This window comes from Pristiophorus japonicus, chromosome 15 (genome assembly GCF_044704955.1).
Source record: "Pristiophorus japonicus isolate sPriJap1 chromosome 15, sPriJap1.hap1, whole genome shotgun sequence".
In the NCBI taxonomy this organism is placed as follows: Eukaryota; Metazoa; Chordata; class Chondrichthyes; family Pristiophoridae; genus Pristiophorus; species Pristiophorus japonicus.
Genome location: NC_091991.1, coordinates 112,665,471 through 112,690,662, shown reverse-complemented (window position 1 = coordinate 112,690,662; position 25,192 = coordinate 112,665,471). Strand labels below are relative to the sequence as shown.

The window sequence follows — 25,192 nt, the reverse complement described above, 5'->3', positions numbered from 1 at the left end:
GGCAGTGACTAGTGGAGTGCCGCAAGGTTCTGTGCTGGGGCCCCAGCTGTTTACATTGTACATTAATGATTTAGACGAGGGGATTAAATGCAGTATCTCCAAATTTGCGGATGATACTAAGTTGGGGGGCAGTGTGAGCTGCGAGGAGGATGCTATTAGGCTGCAGAGTGACTTGGATAGGTTAGGTGAGTGGGCAAATGCATGGCAGATGAAGTATAATGTGGATAAATGTGAGGTTATCCACTTTGGTGGTAAAAACAGAGAGACAGACTATTATCTGAATGGTGACAGATTAGGAAAAGGGAAGGTGCAACGAGACCTGGGTGTCATGGTACATCAGTCATTGAAGGTTAGCATGCAGGTACAGCAGGCGGTTAAGAAAGCAAATGGCATGTTGGCCTTCATAGCGAGGGGATTTGAATACAGGGGCAGGGAGGTGTTGCTACAGTTGTACAGGGCCTTGGTGAGGCCACACCTGGAGTATTGTGTACAGTTTTGGTCTCCTAACTTGAGGAAGGACATTCTTGCTATTGAGGGAGTGCAGCGAAGGTTCACCAGACTGATTCCCGGGATGGCGGGACTGACCTATCAAGAAAGATTGGATCAACTGGGCTTGTATTCACTGGAGTTCAGAAGAATGAGAGGGGACCTCATAGAAACGTTTAAAATTCTGACGGGTTTAGACAGGTTAGATGCAGAAAGAATGTTCCCAATGTTGGGGAAGTCCAGAACCAGGGGTCACAGTCTGAGGATAAGGGGTAAGCCATTTAGGACCGAGATGAGGAGAAACTTCTTCACCCAGAGAGTGGTGAACCTGTGGAATTCTCTACCACAGAAAGTAGTTGAGGCCAATTCACTAAATATATTCAAAAGGGAGTTAGATGAAGTCCTTACTACTCGGGGGATCAAGGGTTATGGCGAGAAAGCAGGAAGGGGGTACTGAAGTTTCATGTTCAGCCATGAACTCATTGAATGGCGGTGCAGGCTAGAAGGGCTGAATGGCCTGCTCCTGCACCTATTTTCTATGTTTCTATCAGTGGCCGTGCCTTCAGCTGCCTGGGCCCCAAGCTCTGGAACTCTCTCCCTAAACCTCTCTACCTCTCTTTCCTCCTTTAAGACATTCCTTAAAACCTACCTCTTTGACCAAGTTTTTGGGCACCTGTCCTGCTATCTCTTGATGTGGCTCAGTGTGACATTTTCTTTGATAACGCTCCTGTGAAATGTCACTGTGGTTAAGGTGCTATACAAATGCACCTCCTTGTTGCGAAGAGATCGGTAATTCATGAAACATTCCTGTAAAAAGGGTGCACTTTGCTCGGGGGATTGTCTACCCTGTGAAGTGTAAATGTGTCTCCCTCACTGGCTCAGTGTAACTGGACCCCATAGGCCGGAGGGTCAACTGTTCCTGGGGACCCCAAAAGGGGGGAGGAGGGAAATTAAAATGAAAAGCTAAGAATTGGCAGAGTTAACGATGGCAGGGCTGGTTCAATCATCTACTCCTGTTCCTTCTCCGTATCGCCTTCTCGGATCTCAGCCAGGGGCCCGGGGGAAGAGGCTCCACACTGGGGCCCGGGGGGAGGGGGGACTCCACACTTGGGCCCGAGGGGGGGGGGGGAAAGGGAGGGACTCCACACTGGGGCCTGAGGGGGGGGGGGGAAGGGAGGGACTCCACACTGGGGCCCGGGGGGGGGGGGGCTCCAAACTGGGGCCCCGGGGGGAGGGGTCTCCAAACTGGGGCCCCGGGGGGAGGGGTCTCCAAACTGGGGCCCCGGGGGGAGGGGTCTCCAAACTGGGGCCCAGGGGGGAGGGGCCTCCAAACTGGGGCCCAGGGGGGAGGGGCCTCCAAACTGGGGCCCAGGGGGGAGGGGCCTCCAAACTGGGGCCCAGGGGGGAGGGGCCTCCAAACTGGGGCCCAGGGGGGAGGGGCCTCCAAACTGGGGCCCAGGGGGGAGGGGCCTCCAAACTGGGGCCCAGGGGGGAGGGGCCTCCAAACTGGGGCCCAGGGGGGAGGGGCCTCCAAACTGGGGCCCAGGGGGGAGGGGCCTCCAAACTGGGGCCCAGGGGGGAGGGGCCTCCAAACTGGGGCCCAGGGGGGAGGGGCCTCCAAACTGGGGCCCAGGGGGGAGGGGCCTCCAAACTGGGGCCCGGGGGGGAGGAGGGGCTCCACACTGGGACCGGGGGGGGAGGGAGGGGGCTCCACACTGGGACCGAGGGGGGGGTGGGGGCTCCACACTGGGGCCCGGGGGGAGAGGGACTCCACACTGGGGCCTGGGGGGAGGGGAAAGGGGGCTCCACACTAGGGCCTGGGGGGGGGGGGGGGGAAAAGAGTCCCCACTCTGGGGCCCGGAGGGGGGAAGGGGGCTCCATACTGGGGCCCCTGATCTGGGGAGCTGGGTCAGCCGAACGGATCTCGATCCCAGGGCTCCTGCTAGAAAGTGTTCATGTGGGGCTATTCGATAATGAGCGCACAGATTTTATTCCTGAAAACCTCATAGAAGTATGGCACAGAAACTGGCCATTGGGCCCAACCGGTCCGTGCCGGCTTTTATGCCCCACCCAAGCCTCCTCCCACCCTATCTTGCTACTTCTTTCTCCCTCATGTCCTTCAATACATCATTGGTGAGAATGGATGTCCGACTCTGGGCTTATTGGGCTGACATTTATTTAGACCCCGTATCACGGGCTGTTTTCCAGGAAGAACAAAGTCACATTAAACACGTGGAGCACCGACTATTGATGGAGCCTGTCTTGATAAGGTTTACAATTAGGTTGCAGTTTAATGTTTAACGTACATCGAAGGGAGCAGTCGAGTGAGATTGTCTTGCCCCTTTGGGAACAGAGGTCAGGGCCATTCTGCCCCTTTACTGCACGATCCCCACTGTCTACTGCACCAATACAGCCCACACCTCATCAATCTCTGGTTTACTCCTATCACTAGCTTTCTTTTTATTGGAGTACTAAGGTGAAGGGTCGAGACACAGAGTGAGAGTGCCAAGCTCAGAGGAGTAAAGGGCACTAATTTGAGTAGACAAGCCCTTACACCCAATACAGGTAAATGTGGCCCACGTGTTTACTCGACAAAAATTGTCAGCCACTCAGTGACCAAGGACGTAAACCAACCACATCGACCAAACTTCACTCTCATGCTCTGCTTTTCATCTTACCACAAATATCAACGTTCACAGGCATACAGCGTGTGAATGAATATTGAGATTGCAGGGCCGACGATGGTGTCCGTTATTCATTGATTATTTACTGATCAGACATGCAATGAGCCACTTCTGGATTCCCGATTAACCAGATGTGGAGAGTGGCCATTTCTGCGGTCTGGAGGAGTCCGTGTTCCACCTGTATGTTGAATGTGCGAGGTTGCAGACCCTCTTCCATTATTTGAAGGGACTGCTCCTCAACTCCTCATCTTTGGGCACCCTGTGCGGAGGAGAGCAGGCAGGTCCGAGGGCCTCCTCGTAGGACTGCTCCTGGGCATGGCCAAGGGGGCCATCAGCCGGTCCAGGCAGCGGGCGGTTGAGGGGGTCGTTCAGCCCGACTGCCTGCCTCTCTTCTGCGGTTACATCCGAGCCAGGGTGTCCCTGGAGATGGAGCACGTGGTGTCCACCGGTACGCTCGCGGCCTTCCGCGAGAGGTGGGCGCTGGAGGGACTGGAGTGCATCATCACCCCCGGCAACCAAATTTTAATTTGAACCATTATTGTTAAAAGTTAATTTGTTTAATGTGTTGGTTTTGGTGCCCCCCCACCTTTAATCAAGGGGCACGTGATTTACTTTTGATTTACAGGTACAACAAAAATAATTGTGGAAAGTGGCCAACGTACTGGTCTACACTGCACTAAACCATCTCAAGGAGCTCGGAAATTAATCATTGCATTATTCAAAATAACCTGTAGAAATGTACTGCAACACAATTAAAGACAAAACATTAGTTCTGAAAAATATATTTATCTTTCCAGTAAAAGGACAGGTACAGAAAGTCTCATTTAAAAGTCACCTGGAAACAGTTTCTGTTCACTGGCTTAAAGAATTTTACCACATGACCATTTTTAGACAAACAGGAACAAAAATAAATTTCAGTTCCAGTTACTGAGTGCAACAATCCGAAGATGTGATTAATGGTTTAACCCTGTCCGTGACCTTTTGTCAAATACTATTCTTCCCTCTCACACTGAGGGCTGCAGCACAAGGCAGGCAATTGATGGCTGGAGACACACCTCAGGGAACCGGTGAATCCTGAAAGCTCGGTGAGTTTGTGGAGCGAGAGACACTGGGAAGGTGGCTGGCCCGTGCCAAGGCAACTGGGGGAGCGGTGACAGACCTCAGTGTCCTCAGACTCTGGGTCGGGTGGGGAAAGGGACTCTATGGATATTGGATCAGGGCAGGTCTTATCTGTGACTTTATTGCAAGGGGGTTGGAGTACAAGAGTAAGGAAGTCTTGCTACAATTATACAGGGCCTTGGTGAGACCACACCTGGAGTTCTGTGCACAGTTTTGGTCTCCTTATCTAAGGAAGGATATACTTGCCTTGGAGGCGGTACAACGGAAGTTCACTCGATTGATTCCTGGGATGAGAGGACTGTCCTATGATGAGAGATTGAGTAGAATGGGCCGATACTCTCTGGAGTTTAGAAGAATGAGAGGTGATCTCATTGAAACATACAAGATTCTGAAAGGGATTGACAGGGTAGATGCAGGGAGGATGTTTCCCCCAGGCTGGGGAGTCTAGAACCAGGGGTCACAGTCTCAGGATAAGGGAAGGCCATTTCAGACTGAGATGAGGAGGAATTTCTTTACTCAGAGTTGTGAATGTTTGGAATTCTCTGCCCCAGAGGGCTGTGGAGGCAGAGTCTCTGAATATATTCAAAGCTGAGATCGATAGATTTTTGGAGTCTAAGGTAAAAAAATCAAAGAGCAAGTTATTATTTAAATGGAGAAAGATTGCAAAATACCGCAGTACAGCGGGACCTGGGGGTACTTGTGTATGAAACACAAAAGGATAGTATGCAGGTACAGCAAGTGATCAGGAAGGCCAATGGTATCTTGGCCTTTATTGCAAAGGGGATGGGGTATAAAAGCAGGGAAGTCTTGCTATAGTTGTACAGGTTATTGGTGAGGCCACGCCTGTAATACTGCGTGCAGTTTTGGTTTCCATATTTACGAAAGGATATACTTGCTTTGGAGCAGTTCAGGGAAGGTTCACTAAGTTGATTCTGGAGATGAGGGGGTTGTCTTATGAAGAAAGGTTGAGTAGGTTGGGCCTCTGCTCATTGGAATTCAGAAGAATGAGAGGTGATCTTATCAAAACGGAGAAGATTATGAGGGGGCTCGACAAGGTTGATGCAGAGAGGATGTTTTCACTGATGGGGGAGACTAGAACTAGAGGGCATGATCTTAGAATAAGGGGCCGCCCATTTAAAACTGAGATGAGGAGAAATTTCTACTCTGAGGGTTTTAAATCTGTGGAATTCACTACCTCAGAGAGCTGTGGAAGCTGGGACATTGAATAAATTTAAGACAGAAATAGACAGTTTCTTAAACGATATGGGAATAAGAGGTTATGGGGAGCGGGCAGGTAAGCGGAGTTAAGTCCATGATCAGATCAGCCGTGATCTTATTGAATGGCGGAGCAGGCTCGAGGGGCCAAATGGCCTACACCTGTTCCTATTTCTTATGTAAACTAGGGATATGGAGATTGGATGGGAAAGTGGAGTTGAGGTCGATGATCAGCCATGATCTGATTGAACATAAGAAATAGGAGCAGGAGTCGGCCATTTAGCCCCTTGAGCCTGCTCCGCCATTCAGTAAGATCATGGCTGATCTGATCTTGGCCTCAACTCCATTTCCCTGCCCGCTCCTCATAACTCTTGACTCTCTTGAATGATGGAGCAGCCTTGAGGAGCCACATGGCCGACTCCTGCTCCTATTTCTTAGGTTCTCCACTGAGGTCAAATAGCCTGCCAAGCCTCACCATCAAGACTCTCATGCGACGAAAGGTCATTTGGCCACGGTACCAGAGGGCAACTGGTGCCCATGGAGCTGTAACCCAGCGAGCATATAATAACAGAGGGGTTGTGGCCCTGGAGCGCCGCAGCATTTAACAGCAGTGGGGTCGGGGCCCAGGGGAGGTGCAACAGAGCTTGGTCTCCAGTCATCTTGGTTAATCCTTGCCACTGGACCAAGACCTAGCTCTGTCAAGCCTGTGTGGTGGCTGGTGTGCAACGGTCACCCCACGTTAAAAAAATCCACGCACAGGCAGCTTCCACCCTTTAAGATGTAACACCTGTGAGCTCATCATTTTTTGGTGTGAAGAGCGTCATCCTCGTCACGAGGGACTGACCAGTCGTCATAATAACCCAGCCACCGGGAGCGGAAGGGAGAACGGGGACCAAATTCAAGAGGAAAACAAAAGGTGGCTTCAAGTGAAAGGTGCTGACGTGGTCAGAACCATTGACTGATGGGTCATGCAATGGCCAAGCAGGAGCACAAAACAAAATCAATCAACATGCCAACATACTCAGCGGTACATAAACGTACATGTTCAGAGTGAACAGGATCAGGACAAATCCTTCATTGGGTGGTAGCAGTAAAACCATATCGGGTCGGATGTTTGGGAAGAGTCGAGGGGGCTCAACGTTTGGGGAGTGGGAGCTCCTTGGGACCAGATACCCACCCTGGATGACCCTTTGGGTCTTGTACCCACCTGTAGTTTGGGGATTGCGGAGGCACCAGTTGGCACTGCACAGTCTCTCTATATTGCAGAGCAGGGAAAAGTCTACAAGCCGGCATTCGCAGCCAATGTTTCCCTCAGCCAGTGGCAGAGCAGACATGCAAAACGGGCAGGGTCCGAAGGGAAGGGGCAAGCGGGCATGGGTCAGTGCCTGTGTGTCGACCCCCCCGCGTTCTTGATCCCAGGCGTGACACTGGGCAGTGGCGGTGACACAGAAGACATTTGGAAGCGCCGCTCAACAGCTCCAGCCAGCCAAGTCGTGGCAGCGTTGGGGCTTGAGAGGGGAATGGCCTGGTTGAATATCCTCCTGCCAATTAGTGGATGTCTTGGGCCCAGAGATAAAGGGGCAAAAATAACCAGCGGGAGGAAGAGCTTTTAAAGAGATGGTTCGGGTACAGTCGAGGTACATTCCCACGAGGGGGAAAGGTAGGGCCAACCAAAGCCAGAGCTCCCTGGATGATGAAAGAGAGAGAGCGATAAAAGAGAGTGAGATAAGCAGAAAAAGGGGGGGGGGGGGGAGAGGGGGGTATGACCAATGTCAGGTTGAGAATACAAGTGAGAACCAGGCTGAATATAGAAAGTTCAGAGGGGAAGTGAAAAAGGAACTAAGAGGGGCACAGAGAGAGTATGAGAATAGAATGGCAGCTAACATAAAAGGGAATCCAAAAGTCTTCTATAGGCATATAAATAATAAACAGGTAGTAGGAGGGATGGGGCCGATTAGGGACCAAAAGACCTACACATGGAGGCAGAGGGCATGGCTGAGGTAATAAATGAGTGTGCGACAGCAACCACACGTTAAAAAAATCCAAGCACAGGCATCTTCCACCCTTCAACGTGTAGTTCGGGATCTGGAATGTCAGGTCCGTCATTGAAACACCTGTGAACTCACCCTTTTTGGTGGAAGCGAGTCATCCTCGACACGAGGGACCGCCCAAGAAGAAGAAACGAGTACTTTGCATCAGTCTTTACCAAGGAAGAAGATGCTGCCGAAGTCATAGTGAAAGGGGAGGTAGTTCAGATACTGGATGGGATAAAAATTTATATACTCGAAAGGCTGTCTGTAGTTAAAGTAGATAAGTTACCAGGACCGGATGGGATGTATCCTCGGATGCTAAGGGAGATAAGGGCCAAAATTGCGATGTACTGGCCATAATCTGCCGATCCTCCTTAAATACAGGGGTGACTGGAGAATTGAAAATGTTATTCCCTTGTTCAAAAAAGCATGCAAGGATAAACCCAGCAACTATAGACCAGTCAGTTAACCTCGATAGAGCAGAGAAGGTTCAGAGATTTGATCGAGGTGTTCAAAATCATGAGGGATCTGGACAGAGTAGAGAGAAAGAAACTGTTCCCATTGGTGGAAGGGTCGGGAACCAGAGGAGACAGATTTAAGGCGATTGGCAGAAGAAACGAAGGCGACATGAGGAGAAACTTTTTTACGCAGCGAGTGGTTAAGATCTGGAATGCACGGCCTGAAAGGGTGGGGGAGATAGATTCAATCGTGGCTTTCAAAAGGGAATTGGATAAGTACCTGAAGGAAAACAATTTGCTGGACTACGGGGAAAGGGCGGGGACGTGGGACTAGCTGAAGTTCTCCTGCAGAGAGCCGGCTCGGGTTCGACGGGCAGAATGGCCTCCTCCTGTGCTGTAACCGTTCTGTGATTCTAAGAGCCAGTAATAAACTTCCCAAATATTTTTTAATCAAAGCAAAAAAACATGCAGGATTTCACAAGAATAGGAAAGATTTGCAGGGTTGTGGGGAAAGAGCAGGGGGAGTGGGACTGATTGGAAAGCTCTTTCAAAGAGCCGGCACAGGCTGGATGGGCCGAATGACCTCCTCCTGTGCTGTACGATTCAATGTCATTCTGCTTTGTCGGTAGAAGAATGCAAGAGTAACGAGAGATTGTGGAGATTTTAGATCCAGTTCTTGGAGGACACAGTCCCAGTTCAATCTCACTCAGCAAAACCAACACTCCCTTTTCACAACTGGCACAGAAAAGCCATTGGAATACAAACGAGGAATAGAACAGTCCCGGGAGTGTTCCGCTGCTCAGGCATATTCTCGAGTGAGCTCAGGATTGGCACAATCGCTGCACCCGGCCTGCGTGGGAGAGTTCAACTCCCTTCCGGGGCTGACAAAACTTTCCAGCACACCTACCCTCACCTGAAGACACATCTTACTCAGTTTGAACATACTGGGTTGATGCTTCTCATCCAGTGTTACCAGTTCTGCCCTGCCTCAAAACCCTCGGACTCAGTTTAATTCATTGCCAGCAAAAAAATCCAGGCTGGTAAATATCCCCCAAGGACAGAACATTTACAGCACAGAAGCAGGCCATTCGGCCCAAGTGGTCTATGCTCCACACGGGCCATAAGTGGATGGGGTCAGCACGATAACAACGGGCTAATGCTGTACTTCAAATAATACCTCTCTGGCGCTCCAGCACTGGAATAGAACGAGGCCATCCCACGATATTCGTTATGTTGCAAACATACTACAAGGTGTTGGCGGGATGATGCCAGGCAGCAAATGAGCAAACATGCAAAAGCAGCTCATTATTTCTCACATTATTATTATTATTTCGCCTTTGGACAAGAGGCGGGGCTGATCTCAGCCAAGGCAGCGAATTGAATTGGCAGCAGCTGCCCCAGAAGTGGAAGGTTGGGAGTAAGGCACGTTTGGTGGTACAAGGTAGAGGGAGCTTTATTCAGCGACTGACTGAGGAAGCCGACAGCGAGAGCCTGAACTGGGAACGCCAGCATTCGTATTCCATAAGTTAAAAGCTCAAACATTCAACACTTTAACAAAAGGTTAGGCCCAAGGCAACACGGAGCAGGGGAGTTAATGGTCTCTCTGCCCTTTGAGGGTTTGCAGGGAGAAGTGTTTGGGGATGGGAGTGGGATTTAAGTCACAGAATTATCTCTGTGCATCGTGCTTACAACTATTTTATATTATTGTGCTTTTAATCAAAAATGGGACAATTAATCTTGGGACACAGCATTTAAAAATACTTTAAAAAAAAAAGGACCCTCTCACTAACTCAGTATGATTCAATGCAGCGAATCTTAAGGCTCATGAGACAGGCCTGTGACCCAGTGATGCCACAGGGACACTGCCAGTGTCCACTCACATCGGTCATATATCTGCAAAAAATACCACACCAATTGGTTACAGAGCCAAGGCGGGTAAATGGAGTTAAGATACAGGTCAGCCATGATCTGACTGAATGGTGGAACAGGTCCAGGGGGCCGAATGGCCTCCTCCTGTTCCTAACGTCGTGTCCCGGAACATGAATTGCGGTTAGGATCTCAACACAGGAATTAAGGAACATGGAGAAGTCAACGGTTAAGGAAACAATTTGTGTAAATAGAGACTAGAATCTCCAGTACAGTTCAGGAAAGGTCACTGATAGCATTTAAAGAAAGGCAGATGTGCCTCATCACAGGATCAGGAGATTTCAAGGCAGTTCATAATCAATAAATTACTTTTTTTGAAGTGTAGTTACAGTTATATAAATAAATGCAGCAGCCAATTGTATAGATCGTGCATTATTTCTCAAACAGATGGGTTTGTGATATAACCTTGTACCTGTTTATCCAGTGATCAGGAGAATCAAAATTGTAAACGGAGATATTGGGTGCTGGTCCAGAGCGGGTTGTTTTGGGTACACAGGGCCTGGGGCCTGCTCTGGTACACACAGGGCCTGCTCTGGTACACACAGGGGCTGCCCTGGTACACACGGGGGTAGGCAAGTCTGGTACAGTCAGGTCTGGTACACAGGGGGGCAGGCAAGTCTGGTACAGTCAGGTCTGGTACACACGGGGGCAGGCAAGTCTGGTAGAGTCAGGTCTGGTGCACACAGGGGCAGGCAGTACCTGGACTGTACACTCAAAGCGCAGGCATTTGTAGAATCCAGACTTCCATTACTTTACTCACACACAATCTGCAGAGACGACGCGAGTCTCATTCTCTACACCAACAATATCAAAAGGTACAAACGAAATACCCTCTGGTTTTTCTTCCCTTAAATGAAAAAATACACAAGATACTTACATTGAGTTGTAAATTCTAGTATAAAAATAGGGTGAGAAACACTTTGGTTCTCATACTTTACTGAAGTACCATTGTCTCCGTTCTCCTGACAGCTTTTAGATCATCCCACAGAACAGAGAGGTTTTACTTTACAATCAGAAACGTGTTCAGTGTCCGATACTAAAAATAAGTCGCCAGAAAAATGTGCTACTTGCAGTTTAACCGGGGCTCTGCTGGGAGACGTGTCGAGCTGCTGAGTGGGGTAGAGGGTCAATAGGCCCATAGAATCGGGGGGCAGCAGGAGGACAGTAGAAGTTGGCCAGATATTGAGGCGGGTAGGTGCGGAGTTAAACACACTGTCGTTACTTGCGACTGGCCAATTGGGGAGCGAGTCAAGCCAACGCTCCACAGCTCAGACTGGTCCAATGGATACTCGTTACAGCTGTAGCGTGGGAGGCCCATTCCTGCACGATTGCTACATGTCTTGTCCAAATACTTGGGCAGCACAGGCGGATTATTCAGTTCTTCTACCGTTAAAGCCGATTGTTCCTCCCCCTCCCCCCACCCAAAGATAGCCATGAATAAAATCCCACAGCCGGCAGATCAGTGCTTTGTCCCCCTCGTGGAGCTCCACCTCCAGGACACCGTCCTCTCTGTGCTGACCTGCCGTCTCCCGCTATTTCTGCCTGGCCAATGCTTTGTAGATGGCAAGTCCCAGGAAGGCCACGACGGTGGCTCCCAACGTGATTCGCAGCCAGAAGGATGAGAAGCTGAGCTCGGCCTCGTTCAGGTCTCTGCAGAAGATGCGAGAGAGGGAGAGAGGCGCATAGAGAGAGAGTGCGAGAGAGGGAGAGAGAGAGAGAGAGAGGGAGAGAGAGTCAACAACAGTTTGTATTTATATAGTGCCTTTAACGTAGTCAAACGTCCCACGACACTTCACAGGTACGCTATCAAACAAAATTGGTGGTGGGGGTCTAGAACTCACCACCTGAAACCCTCATCACATTTACAAAGTACTTGGATGTGCACATAAAGAGCCGTGACCTACAGGGCTCCGGACCTAGTGCTGGAAGGTGGGATTAGGCTGGGTAGCTCTTTTTCCACTGACGTGGACACGATGGGCCGAAAGGCCTCCTTCTGTGTCGTAATTTTCTATGATTCGATGAAAATGTAACACCGAGCCACATAAGGAGATATTGGAACAGGTGACCAAAAGCTTGGTCAGAGGTCGAGTTTAAGGAGCGTCTTAAAGGAGGAGAGATAGAGGGGCGGAGAGGTTTAGGGAGGGAATTCCAGAGCTTGGGGTCCAGGCAATGGTGGAGTGATTATAATCAGGGATGCTCAAGAGGGCAGAATTGGAGGAGTGCAGATATCTCAGAGGGTTGTGGGGCTGGAGGAGATTACAGAGATAGGGAGGGGCGAGGCCATGGAGGGATTTGAAAACAAGGATGAGAATTTTTAAATCAAGGCGTTGCTTAACCGGGAGCCAATGTAGGTCAGCGAGCACAGGGGTGATGGGTGAGCGGGACTCAGTACGAGTTAGGACATGGGACAGCCGAGTTTTGGATGATCTCAAGTTTACAAGGCCTCTGTCCACAGTAAAGCACATCTCACATTCGGTGCTGAAAGTGGCAGCTGAGGGCGAAATGTCAAATAGGAGGAAAACATATTTATTTAACTTTAGTTTTTCCAACGTCTTTTGGCAATCCATCATGTAATAGTGACCTGTGTCACACAGATTATCTGAAGAGCTGTGAACTGTTGGCTTGTGTCTCCAGCGTATGGGAGGGAACTGTACACACGCGACACTTACATAGTCGCAGATTCCTGCAGTTGAATGTGTTAATATCGGTTAAAAAAAAACAGTGGGAAGGAAAGAGAGAAGGCTGTGGGGAGCAGGTGTAGCAATGCAAAGCAACTAAGGTTGCAGCATCTGCGAGAGTGCGATCATGTCATGAAAACACCTCTGTTCTCAGGCAATCACACACTGCCCAACCCATAGAAAAGCTTTGTGGGAAGGTTGGCTACTGGGAGAACTTGCTTACGTGTTGCAGCCATGACACATGACACATGTACATCGTCCCCTAGCCATTCTCCTCCAAAGCTGAGCGACCGTGAGGCACATGGGGGACCATGGAGCAGATAGCCGAGGTATCTGCTACAGTTGCCATGTGGTCAATGGCAGACTGTAGTGCAGACAATTCAGTCATGGCATTGCCCACAGTGGTGTTGGCTGAACCCTGGCAGTCTGGGCACCCTGACTGGAACCAGACCACGTTCCAGTGTGCTCCCCTCAGACTGTAGCGTCGGGGGAACACGTTCAGGCTCGAGGGCTCTGCTCTTTCTGAAAGCTGGACCGGTGAAGTCTGAATGGGCTTGAGCTTTATAAGATGAAATCCGTCCAGCTTGAAATGATGAAGGGAATAGATAGTGCTCAAGTTGATGCCTTACTGCAATTATATTGGGCCCTGGTGAGACCACACCTGGAGTATTGTGCACAGTTTTGGTCTTACCTAAGGAAGGATATACTTGCCTTAGAGGGAGTGCAACGAAGGTTCACCAGACTGAATCCTGGGATGGGGGGGATTGTCCTATGAGGAGAGACTGAGTAGACTAGGCCTATATTCTCTAGAGTTTAGAAGAATGAGAGGTGATCTCATTGAAACATACAAAATTCTTAGAGCTTGACAGGGGAGATGCAGGGAGGATGTTTCCTCTGGCTGGGGAGTCTAGAACCAGGGATCACAGTCTCAGAATAAGGGGTTGGCCATTTAGGACTGAGATAAGGAAAAATTTCTTCACTCAGAGTGTGGTGAATCTTTGGAATTCTCTACCCCAGAGGTCTGTGGAGGCTCAGTCTTTGAGTATATTCAAGACAGAGATCGATCGATTTTGGATATTAAGGGAATCAAGGGATCTGGGGATAGTGCAGGAAAGTGGAGTTGAGGTCGAAGATCAGCCATGATCTCATTGAATGGCTGAGCAGGCTCGAGGGGCCGAATGGCCTACTCCTGTTCCTAATTCTTATGTTGACAGTTTGTTCCAAGTAAATAGGTTAGGGAGGACCAGATTGTGCAAGGCCAGATCTAGGTTAGATGTCACGAGTTGGTTCTTTCCCCAGAGAACAGTGGGCCCGTGGAAGAGGCTGTTGGCTCATGCAGTGCACTCCGATCTGTTCTGGCTGGAGCGGAGATTGCTGCTGACAAGAGGGAGGCACTTTAATCAGGGCCAGAGTGGTCCAACCATCTCAGCCATCCACCCCAACCCCACACTCACCCTACCTGTTATGTATGTAAACCTGTAATTACCATGTCTAACCACCAGAGGGCATACCCCCTGGAGTCCCAAGGGATCCCACAATCCCTTGGGAACACCTGTATATAAGGAGGCCTCACAGGCTGGAGAGGCACTCTGAGATCTGCAATAAAGGGCTACAGTCACACCTTACTTTGAGCTTATAGTATCTAGTCTGACTCTTTATTCAAGACATAACACTACCGATACTCAATCTTCCTCTTGACTCCTCCAATTCCAATCATACTTCCTCCCTCCCCCTCAACCTTCCCTCTGGTACAACCCAAGGACATCCTCACGCCCCCCCCCACACACAATCTAGCCCCACTCCCAATTACATGTAGACACTAATCACTTCCCAAATCAGATTACCTGGCTACCGGTCCCACACCAACCCAACCCTGCCTCGTGGTGAGACCAGTAACCACCAGCACCGACAGACGTACAGTATCCTCACCCCCCCCCCCCGCACAGTATCCTCACCCCTCCCCGCCCCCCCCCCCGCACAGTATCTTCACCCCTACCCCCCACCCCATCCCGCACAGTATCCTCACCCCTCCCCGCCCCCCCCCCGCACAGTATCTTCACCCCTACCCCCCACCCCATCCCGCACAGTATCCTCACCCCCCCCTCACCCCCGCACAGTATCCTCACCCCCCCCCCCGCCCAGTATCCTCACCTCCCCCCTGCCCCCCGCACAGTATCCTCACCCCCCCCCGCACAGTATCCTCACCCCCCCCGCACAGTATCCTCACCCCCCTCCGCATAGTATCCTCACCCCCCCCGCACAGTATCCTCACCCCCCCCGCACAGTATCCTCACCCCCCTCCGCATAGTATCCTCACCCCCCCCGCACAGTATCCTCACCTCCCCCCTGCCCCCCGCACAGTATCCTCACCCCCCCCCGCACAGTATCCTCACCCCCCCCGCACAGTATCCTCACCCCCCCCGCACAGTATCCTCACCCCCCTCCGCATAGTATCCTCACCCCCAACCCCCCGCACAGTATCCTCACCCCCCCCCGCACAGTATCCTCACCCCCCCCCGCACAGTATCCTCACCCCCCCCGCACAGTATCCTCACCCCCCCGCACAGTATCCTCACCCCCCCCCCCGCACAGTATCCTCACCCCCCCCCCCCGCACAGTATCCTCACCCCCCCCCGCACAGTATCCTCACCCCCCCCCGCACAGTATCCTCACCCCCCCCGCACAGTATCCTCACCCCCCCCCCCGCACAGTATCCTCACCCCCCCCCCCCGCACAGTATCCTCACCCCCCCCCCCGCACAGTATCCTCATACCCCCCCCGCACAGTATCCTTACCCCCCCCTGCACAGTATCCTCACCCACCCCCCGCCGCACAGTATCCTCACCCCCCCCCGCACAGTATCCTCACCCTCCCCCCTGCACAGAATCCTCACCCCCCCCCGCACAGTAGCCTCACCCCCCCCCCCCCCCGCACAGTATTCTCACCCCCCTCCGCACAGTATCCTCACCATCCCCCCCCCCCCCCCCGCACAGTATCCTCCCCCCCCACCCCGGCACAGTATCCTCACCCCCCCCCCCCCGCACAGTATCCTCCCCCCCCCCCCCCAACCCGCACAGTATCCTCACCCCCCCCACCGCAACCATCCTTCAGCAAAGCTGGGAATATTGCGGAATACTCACGGGAACGCTGCGGCGAGTGTGAGCCGGGAATAGATCAGCGAGTTTGTCGCTTCGTCGTTGTTGCAGCTGAAGTGGAAGGGGGCTGGGAGTCGGTGCTTGTAGCAGAATTCCACAGGCGTGATCCCGTGTTCCTGCTTTTGTTCCAGCAAATCACACTTCGATGCCACAAAGACGCAGGGGATCCTGCTCTCCATGTAGTGTTCCTGTGGAGATGCAAACCATGAATGTAACAGAAACTTAACTGGACCAGCCACATCAATACTGTGGCAACAAGAGCGGGTCAGAGGCTGGGTATTCTGCAGCAAGTGTCTCACCTCCTGACTCCCCAAGGCACGAGTCAGGAGTGTGATGGATTACTCTCCACTTGCCTGGATGAGTGCAGCTCCGACAACACAAGAAGCTCAACACCGTCCAGGACAAAGCAGTCGCTTGATTGGCCCCCCATCCACCACCTTCAACATTCACTCCCTCCACCACCAGCGCACCGTGGCTGCAGTGTGCACCATCTATAAGATGCACTGCAGCAACTCGCCAAGGCTTCTTCGGCAGCACCTCCCGAACCCGCGACCTCTACCACCTAGGACAAGGGCAGCAGACGCATGGGAACACCACCACCTCCACGTTCCTCTCCGAGTCACAAACCGTCCTGACTTGGAAATATATCAACCGTGCCTTCATCGTCACTGGGTTAAAATCCTGGACCTCCCTCCCTAACAGCACTGTGGGAGTACCTTCACCACACGGACTGCAGCGGTTCAACGCGGCGGCTCACCACCATCTTTTCAAGGGGCAACTAGGGATGGGCAATAAATACTGGCCTAGCCAGCGATGTCCACATCCCGGAATTAATAAATAAAATTTTGTTGAAGTTGCCATTATAACTTCTCACTTCACCTGGCGGTGTAGAATGGGCGCCCGTTGTACATCCCGCTCAACTTTCCTTTCTGTTGGAGGTTAAGGGAAAGGAAATTCGGACAGGGTGTACAACGGGCGTATGATCAGCTGTCGCCCGCTATTTCATCCCCCCCAATCCCCCGCTGAAGTGGAAGGTTCTGTCCTACCGCTAATGACAACCATTCCCATATATGGGCATCTGGGGGTGACAGGTCTATTTTTCTCGCATGGCCAGGCACGGACTGGTGCCAACGCATGGCCAGGCACGGACTGGTGCCAACGCATGGCCAGTACAAGCAGCGGGCATGTGACAGTAAGCCGATGTAAAACTTGCATTTATATAGCGCCTTTCACAACATTAGGACGTCTCAATGTACTTGACATTGAATGAAGCACTGTTTTTTTGAAGTGTATAATGTATAATGTCGGAACCACAGCAGTCAATTTGTGCACAGCAAGCTCCCACAAACTAGAATGTGATAATGACCAGACCATCTGTATTTAGGTGTTGGTTGAGGGATAAATATTGGCCAGAACACCAGGGAAAACTCCCCTCCTCTTTTTCAATATAGTGTCATGGGCTCTTTTATACCCACCGGTTGGTTTAACGCACTGGGACACCCGGAGAGTGATAAGAAAACGCTGTAATAAATGCTTATTCCTGGGTCTGCAATCTCCCTGGAATGCACAGGGTATGACAGAGGCGTGCAACTCTGCCTCAAGCCTGTTCCAGAACGTGCTCTGTTATCTGTCAGACAGTAGCTCTGAGCTTACCTTGTAAATACTGGCACAGTAGTTGAAGGATTTGGCATCGGTGATATCGTACATCAGACAGGCAACGTCACAGGCTGCATTGGAGGCTTTCAGGAACTCCGTGTCAACATCCACCTCATGCAGCTAGGGCAGAGAGAGGCACGTGTGAACATATATATACTGCTGGACATAGACAGGACATACAGATGGTCAGAAACGGAGAGAGATAGGGCTGGAACAGAGGCATACATAGACACACGGCAGTACGCGCGCGCACACACACAGGGCCGGACGCGCGCGCGCACACAGATTGTGAAAGCAGTGCACTGTAATAACATATTAACATGTATTTAAAGTGCTCAGGTGATGATGTTAATGACAGTAATTGTGCTGGAAGGAATTTATTGCACTCTGACACCAATCCTCCATCGCCTGTTATTCTAAGGTCCCAGCTCACTATTAAATACTTGTCCTGGCTGTTGATTTGCACCGTGTTGATTGTGAAGTCAGAGACATCGCCGCCCATCTCACTCTGCGTCTGAAACAAAACGACAACGCTTGTAAAGCAGCATCGGAACTCCGAGATTATTGCAGTCTGAACTTCCGGTTTGGTTGGCACTGCAGCGTGCAATGTGCGCGCTCTCGCAATGGAGGCAACACTGGTAAAGCCGCACGTATTTCCCACCCTGGCTGCCTTGAAGCACCGCAGTCCGTGTGGTAATGGTGTTGGGTAGGGAATTCCAGGATTCTGACGCAGTGCTAATGAAGGAACATCGTAACTTCATTTAAATAGCGCCTTTAATGTTGTAAAACGTCCCAAGGCGCTTCACAGGAACCTATCAGACACAATCACAAAGCCTTAAAGGAGGAGAGAGGCGCGGAGGGGTTTAGGGAGGGAATTCCAGAGCTCGGGGCCTCGGCAGGTGAAGGCACGGCCACCAATGGTGGAGCGATGAAAATCGGGGATGCTCATGAGGCCAGAATTAGAGGAGTGCAGAGATCTGAGAGGGTTGTATGGCTGGAGGAGATTCGAGATAGGGAGGGGCGAGACCATGGAGGGATTTGAAAACAAAGATGAGAATTTTAAATTCAGATGTGGGCAGGCAGAGAGAGCAAGGCAGACTCCGGGCAGAGTGCGTTGGAGAGGCGGGAGATCGCTGAGGCAGGCCTATAAAAGGCCCAACATGGCGGCAGTTCGGGGAGTGTGTTGGAGAGGCCCAGCCGGTGCAGCTGCAGCGGGGAGAGAAGGCAAAAAAGTAGAAAGAAATTGAAAGGTGACGTCACAGCCAAGGGGGTAAGTGATTGGCTGGTGATTGGTAAGTAGCTTTTCTTTTTCTTTTCTATTTCAGTAAGTAACCTTTAGCCTTGTTGTTGCCTAATTAAGTTAATCTAGGGGTTAAGTCATGGCAGGAGAGCTCGGTCACATGATATGCTCCTCCTGTACCATGTGGGAAATCAGGGACGCCTCCGGTGTCCCTGACGACTACGTGTCCGGGAAGTGTATCCGCCTTCAACTCCTGACGAACCGCGTTGCGGAACTGGAGCTGCGGGTGGATTCACTCTGGAGCATCCACGATGCTGAGAATGATGTGAATAGCACGTTTAGTGAGTTGGTCTTACCGCAGGTAAAGGGTACACAGCTAGATAGGGAATGGAAGACCAACAGGAAGAGCAGTGCAAGAAAGGTAGTGCAGGAGACCCCTGCGGTCACCACCCTGCAAAACAGATACACCGCTTTGAGTACTGTTGAGGAGGATGACTCATCAGGGGAGAGCAGCAGCAGCCAGGTTCATGGGACCATGGCTGGCTCTGCTGCACAGGAGGGCAGGAAGAAGAGTGGGAGAGCAATAGTGACAGGGAATTTGATTGTAAGGGGAATGGATAGGCGTTTCTGCGGCCGCAACCGAGACTCCAGGATGGCATGTTGCCTCCCTGGCGCAAGGGTCAAGGATGTCTCGGAGCAGGTGCAGGACATTCTGAAAAAGGAGGGTGAACAGCCAGTTGTCGTGGTACACATAGGTACCAACGATATAGGTAAAAAACGCGATGGAAGTTCTACGATCTGAATTTAAGGAGCTAGGAGCTAAATTAAAAAGTAGGACCTCATAAGTAGTAATCTCAGGATTGCTACCAGTGCCACATGCTAGTCAGAGTAGGAATCGCAGGATAGCACAGATGAATACGTGGCTTGAACAGTGGTGCAGAAGGGAGGGATTCAAATTCCTGGGACATTGGAACCGGTTCTGGGGGAGGTGGGACCAATACAAACCGGACGGTCTGCACCTAGGCAGGGCCGGAACCAATGTCCTAGGGGGTGTGTTTGCTAGTGCTGTTTGGGAGGAGTTAAACTAATATGGCAGGGGGATGGGAACCTATGCAGGGAGACAGAGGGGAATAAAATGGAGCCAGAAGCAAAAAATAGAAAGGAGAAGAGTAAAAGTGGAGGGCAGAGAAACACAAGGCAAAAAACAAAAAGGCCACTTCACAGCAGAATTCTAAAGTGTCAAAGTGTGTTAAAAAGACAAGCCTGAAGGCTCTGTGCCTCAATGCGAGGAGTATTCGGAATAAGGTGGACGAATTAACTGCACAGGTAGCAGTTAATGGGTATGATGTGATTGGCATCACGGAGACATGGCTCCAGGGTGACCAAGGCTGGGAACTCAACATCCAGGGGTATTCAGCATTTAGGAAGGATGGACAGAGAGGAAAAGGAGGCCTGGGTGGCGTTGCTGGTTAAAGAGGAAATTAATGCAATAGTAAGGAAAGACATTGGCTTGGATGATGTGGAATCGATATGGGTGGAGCTGCGGAATACCAAAGGGCAGAAAACGTGGGTGGGGGGCCACCAAATAGTAGTAGAGAGGTTGCCGACAGCATCAAACAAGAAATTATGGATGTGTGCAATATAGGTACAGCAGTTATCATGGGCGACTTGAATTTACATATAGATTGGGCTAACCAAACTGGCAGCAATGCGGGGGAGGATTTCCTGGCGTGTATTAGAGATGGTTTTCTTGACCAATATGTCGAGGAACCAACTAGAGAGCTGGCCATCCTAGACTGGGTGATGTGTAATGAGAAAGGACTAATTAGCAATCTTGTTGTGCGAGGCCCCTTGGGGAAGAGTGACCATAATATGGTAGAATTCTTTATTAAGATGGAGAGTGACACAGTTAATTCAGAAACTATGGTCCTAAACTTAAGGAAAGCTAACTTCGACAGCATGAGGTGCGAATTGGCTAGAATAGACTGGCAAATGATACTTAAAGGGTCGACGGTGGATAGGCAATGGCATACATTTATAGATCACATGGATGAACTTCAACAGTTGTACATCCCTGTCTGGAATAAAAATAAAACAGGGAAGACGGCTCAACTGTGGATAACAAGGGAAATTAAGGATAGTGTTAAATCCAAGGAAGAGGCATATAAATTGGCCAAAAAAAGCAGCAAACCTGAGGACTGGGAGAAATTTAGAATTCAGCAGAGGAGGACAAAGAGTTTAATTAAGAGGGGGAAAATAGAGTACGAGAAGAAGCTTGCCAGGAACATAAAAACTGACTGCAAAAGCTTCTATAGATATGTGAAGAGAAAAAGATTAGTGAAGATGAACGTAGGTCCCTTGCAGTCGGATTCAGGTGAATTTATAATGGGGAACAAAGAAATGGCAGACCAGTTGAAAAAATACTTTGGTTCTGTCTTCACAAAGGAAGACACAAATAACCTTCTGGAAATACTAGGGGACCGAGGGTCGAGTGAGAAGGAGGAACTGAAGGATATCCTTATTAGGCGGGAAATTGTGTTGGGGAAATTGATGGGATTGAAAGCCGATAAATCCCCGGAGCCTGATTGTCTGCATCCCAGAGTACTTAAGGAAGTAGCCCTAGAAATAGTGGATGCATTGGTGATCATTTTCCAGCAGTCTATCGACTCTGGATCAGTTCCTATGGACTGGAGGGCAGCTAATGTAACACCACTTTTTAAAAAAGGAGAGAGAAAGCGGTAATTATAGACCGGTTAGTCTGACATCAGTAGTGGGGAAAATGTTGGAGTCAATCATTAAGGATGAAATAGCAGCGCATTTGGAGAGCAGTGACAAGATCGGTCCAAGTCAGCATGGATTTGTGAAAGGGAAATCATGCTTGACAAATCTTCTGGAATTTTTTGAGGATGTAACTCGTAGAGTGGACAAGGGAGAACCAGTGGATGTGGTGTATTTGGACTTTCAAAAGGCATTTGACAAGGTCCCACACAAGAGATTGGTGTGCAAAGTCAAAGCACATGGTATTGGGGGTAATGTACTGGCGTGGATAGAGAATTGGTTGGCAGACAGGAAGCAGAGAGTCGGGATAAACGGGTCCTTTTCGGAATGGGAGGCAGTGACTAGTGGAGTGCCACAGGGCTCAGTGCTGGGACCCCAGCTCTTTACATTATACATTAATGATTTGGATGAAGGAATTGAGTGTAATATCTCCAAGTTTGCAGATGACACTAAACTGGGTGGTGGTGTGAGCTGTGAGGAGGATGCTAAGAGGCTGCAGGGTGATTTGGACAGGTTGGGTGAGTGGGCAAATGCATGGCAGATGCAGTATAATGTGGATAAATGTGAGGTTATCCACTTTGGTGGCAGAAATACGAGGGCAGAGTATTATCTGAATGGTGGCAGATTAGGCAAAGGAGAGGTGCAACGAGACTTGGGTGTCATGGTTCATCAGTCATTGAAAGTTGGCATGCAGGTACAGTAGGCAGTGAAGAAGGCAAATTGCATGTTGGCCTTCATAGCTAGGGGTTTTGAGTATAGGAGCAGGGATGTCTTACTGCAGTTGTACAGGGCCTTGGCGAGGCCTCACCTGGAATATTGTGCTCAGTTTTGATCTCCTAATCTGAGGAAGGATGTTCTTGCTATTGAGGGAGTGCAGCGAAGGTTCACCAGACTGATTCCAGGGATGGCTGGACTGACATATGAGGAGAGACTGGATCAACTGGGCCTTAAGACACTGGAGTTTAGAAGGATGAGAGGGGATCTCATAGAAACGTGTAAGATTCTGACGGGACGGCACAGGTTAGATGCGGGAAGAATGTTCCCGATGTTGGGGAAGTCCAGAACCAGGGGACACCGTCTTTAAATAAGGGGTCGGCTATTTAGGACTGAGATGAGGAGGAACTTCTTCACTCAGAGAGTTGTTGACCTGTGGAATTCCCTACCAGAGAGTCGTTGATGCCAGTTCATTGGATATATTCAAGAGGGAGTTAGATATGGCCCTTACGGCTAAAGGGATCAAGGGGCATGGAGAGAAAGCAGGAAAGGGGTACAGAGGTGAATGATCAGCCATGATCATATTTAATGGTGGTGCAAGCTCGAAGGGCCGAATGGTCTACTCCTGCACCTATTTTCTATGCTTCAATGTTTTCCTCGCTTGAATCGACCTCACGTGCACTGGTTAGTGCCAAACCACGCGGCGGGAATGAGGGAGAGGGGCGAGATCCACCCCTCACTTCGCTGTCGAATCGCAGGGGGATCAAACCTACCTCCAAGCTGCGTCCCAGGAAGGCCTGCAGGAACGCTGTTTTCCCAGTGCCCTTCGGTCCAATCACCTTACACAGGAACACGTTCCTCTGAGTCTGACCCTTCTCCAGATCCAGCTTCTTGCCCCGAGTGACTGAAATGGTATAATTTTAAAATAAAAAAACGTTAGCCTTTCAGCTCGAGGACGGCTACCGAAATAACCGCAGCTGCTCCAGCAACACTAATCCCGGGAATCAGCCATGAGCGTTATATGGGAGCAGGGGAGTGGCTGGATTCCATTTACTCCGCCCCTGTAGAGGCCGCCTCGCGCTGAGGGTTGGTTCCGCAGGTCCTCCCGAGGGGTCGTTTCTCATACGGCCCCAATGGGTGCCAGTGGGCTATTCGACTGCAGGGTGAATCGAAGCCATGTCCTCACACAGGCCATTCAGCCCCTCGAGCTTGTTCCAATTAGATCATGGCTAATCTGTCTGTTAACTCCATTTACCCGCCTTGGTTCCGTATCCTTTAATACCCTTACCCAACAAAAATAAATCTCCGTTTTTGACATTTTCAATTGACTGTTTCCCCCCCCCCCCACTCAACCACAGTATCCTCAGCTGTTTGGGGGAGAGAGTTCCACATTTCCACTACCTTGTGTGTGAAGAAGTGCTTCCTGACATCACCCCTGAATGGCCTGTCTCTAATTTGAAGGTTATGTCCCCTTGTTCTGGACTCCCCCTACCAGAGGAAATAGTTCCTATCTACCCAATCAACACCTTAATCAGATCACTTCTAAACTCGAGGGACAGTCACACATGGTAACAGAGAGCTGGCTGATCTTTCCCCTCCCCAGCCCAGGGTGCGGAGAGGGATCTGTCCAATCCATTTGAGTTCCGTTCCACCCCTCCCGCTCCCGGAATCAGGAATGCGAGAGCCCCACATTATTCCCACCACCTCAGCCTGTGGTGAGGCAGGCTACAGGCAGTGTCCTGCTCAGACAGGTGTTAGCGTCGTTCCCTACCTGTGATGCCTGCAGTCTGGGACTCTTGATCCATGATGGTGGTGTATCCCAGGTATCCCAGATACTCCATACAGCGATGGACATCTAAGTAGGCTGTGAACCTACCGTGGAGAAACCAGAGGGGGGGTAAGCGGCTGCTCAGGTCAGTGCAGTGTGCAGGCCAGGCAGCAAACAGCAGCTATTTCAATTCCAATGGCTCTGGGATCGGAGGGAGACAATTTAGGTTTACTGTACCTCCAAAAGCAACATTCAAAATTAAAGTCTTTTTCCGCAAGGTTCTGCACCGGCCTTGCAGAGCGAGGGAGAGGCAGTTTTATGCAGTGAGTTATGAAGATTGGAATGTGCTGCCAGACAGGGTGGTTCATGCAGATTTAACAGTAACTTTCATCAGGGAATCAGATATATACGTGAAACAAAAAACATTGCAGGCTGTGGGGGAAGAGCAGGGGGAGTGGGACTAATTGCATCGCCCTTTCAATGAGCCGGCACAGGCACGATGGGCCAAACGGCCTCCTCCTTCTATGAGAGACAAGGGATCACATGCAACATGAAGGATGTATCTGACTCCACGCACATTCACTGAGCCCACCTTCCAACACAGGACAGTCCCTGAAACACCCGACCTCTTGCTCACCACCTGTCCTTCAATTCCCCTCTCCTTCCCGATTTCCCTTCCTTCCCACCTTAAACTTAATTCCCTTTTACACACTTTCCGCTTCCATTTTTTGAAGCTTTTAATTTTATTTCTCGCGTTCCCCCGCCCCCACCGCCCCGTCCTTTCCAATCTTGGACTGGGTGTTTCCACTGAGCCAATCCACACAATGGTGGAGCCCTTGACTGCCGTGCCATGCAATAAGTCTACAATGTGATTCGACACCCCATCCAGTGTCTCGCCAGGCTGCGTATTAAACGGCAGGGAGGGAGGAAAGAGCGGTATGGGATGGGGTGGGGTGGTGGGGGGGGAGAACGATGGCGTGGGAAGGGGGCCCCCAACAATCCTGTCGCTCTTTCATAAATCACAAACCCTCATAGCCACAGGCCCGACACATCCCTCAAATCCCTTTCTCCCGAGAAATGCACACCTCGGCGCTGAATTTTTATAACAGCTATGCAGCACCTTTCATATCCTCACCGCCGACTAAGTACTTTTGTAGTGTAGTCCCTGTTGTAATGTGGGAAACACGGCAGCCAATTTGCGCACAGCAAGCTCCCACAAACCTCAATGTGATAATGACCAGATAAACTGTTTTTCTGTTACACTGACCACAACTGGGACCACAAC

At 50.7% G+C, this 25,192-nt stretch overlaps 1 protein-coding gene across 1 annotated transcript in view; it reads right to left on the bottom strand.

Moving 5' to 3' along the window:
- Window positions 1–3,940: 3,940 nt before the first annotated feature.
- Window positions 3,941–25,192, bottom strand: part of LOC139280977 (mitochondrial Rho GTPase 2-like) — a 44,373-nt gene continuing 23,121 nt past the window's right edge. Inside the window, exons 10-15 of the mRNA XM_070900816.1 lie at window positions 23,911–24,011; window positions 22,913–23,043; window positions 17,841–17,921; window positions 17,405–17,527; window positions 15,737–15,939; window positions 3,941–11,568 (exon numbers count right to left, since the gene is read on the bottom strand). Coding sequence (XP_070756917.1) covers window positions 11,451–11,568; window positions 15,737–15,939; window positions 17,405–17,527; window positions 17,841–17,921; window positions 22,913–23,043; window positions 23,911–24,011 — 757 coding nt within the window. The 3' untranslated portion in view covers window positions 3,941–11,450. The remainder of the gene's footprint in view (window positions 11,569–15,736; window positions 15,940–17,404; window positions 17,528–17,840; window positions 17,922–22,912; window positions 23,044–23,910; window positions 24,012–25,192) is intronic.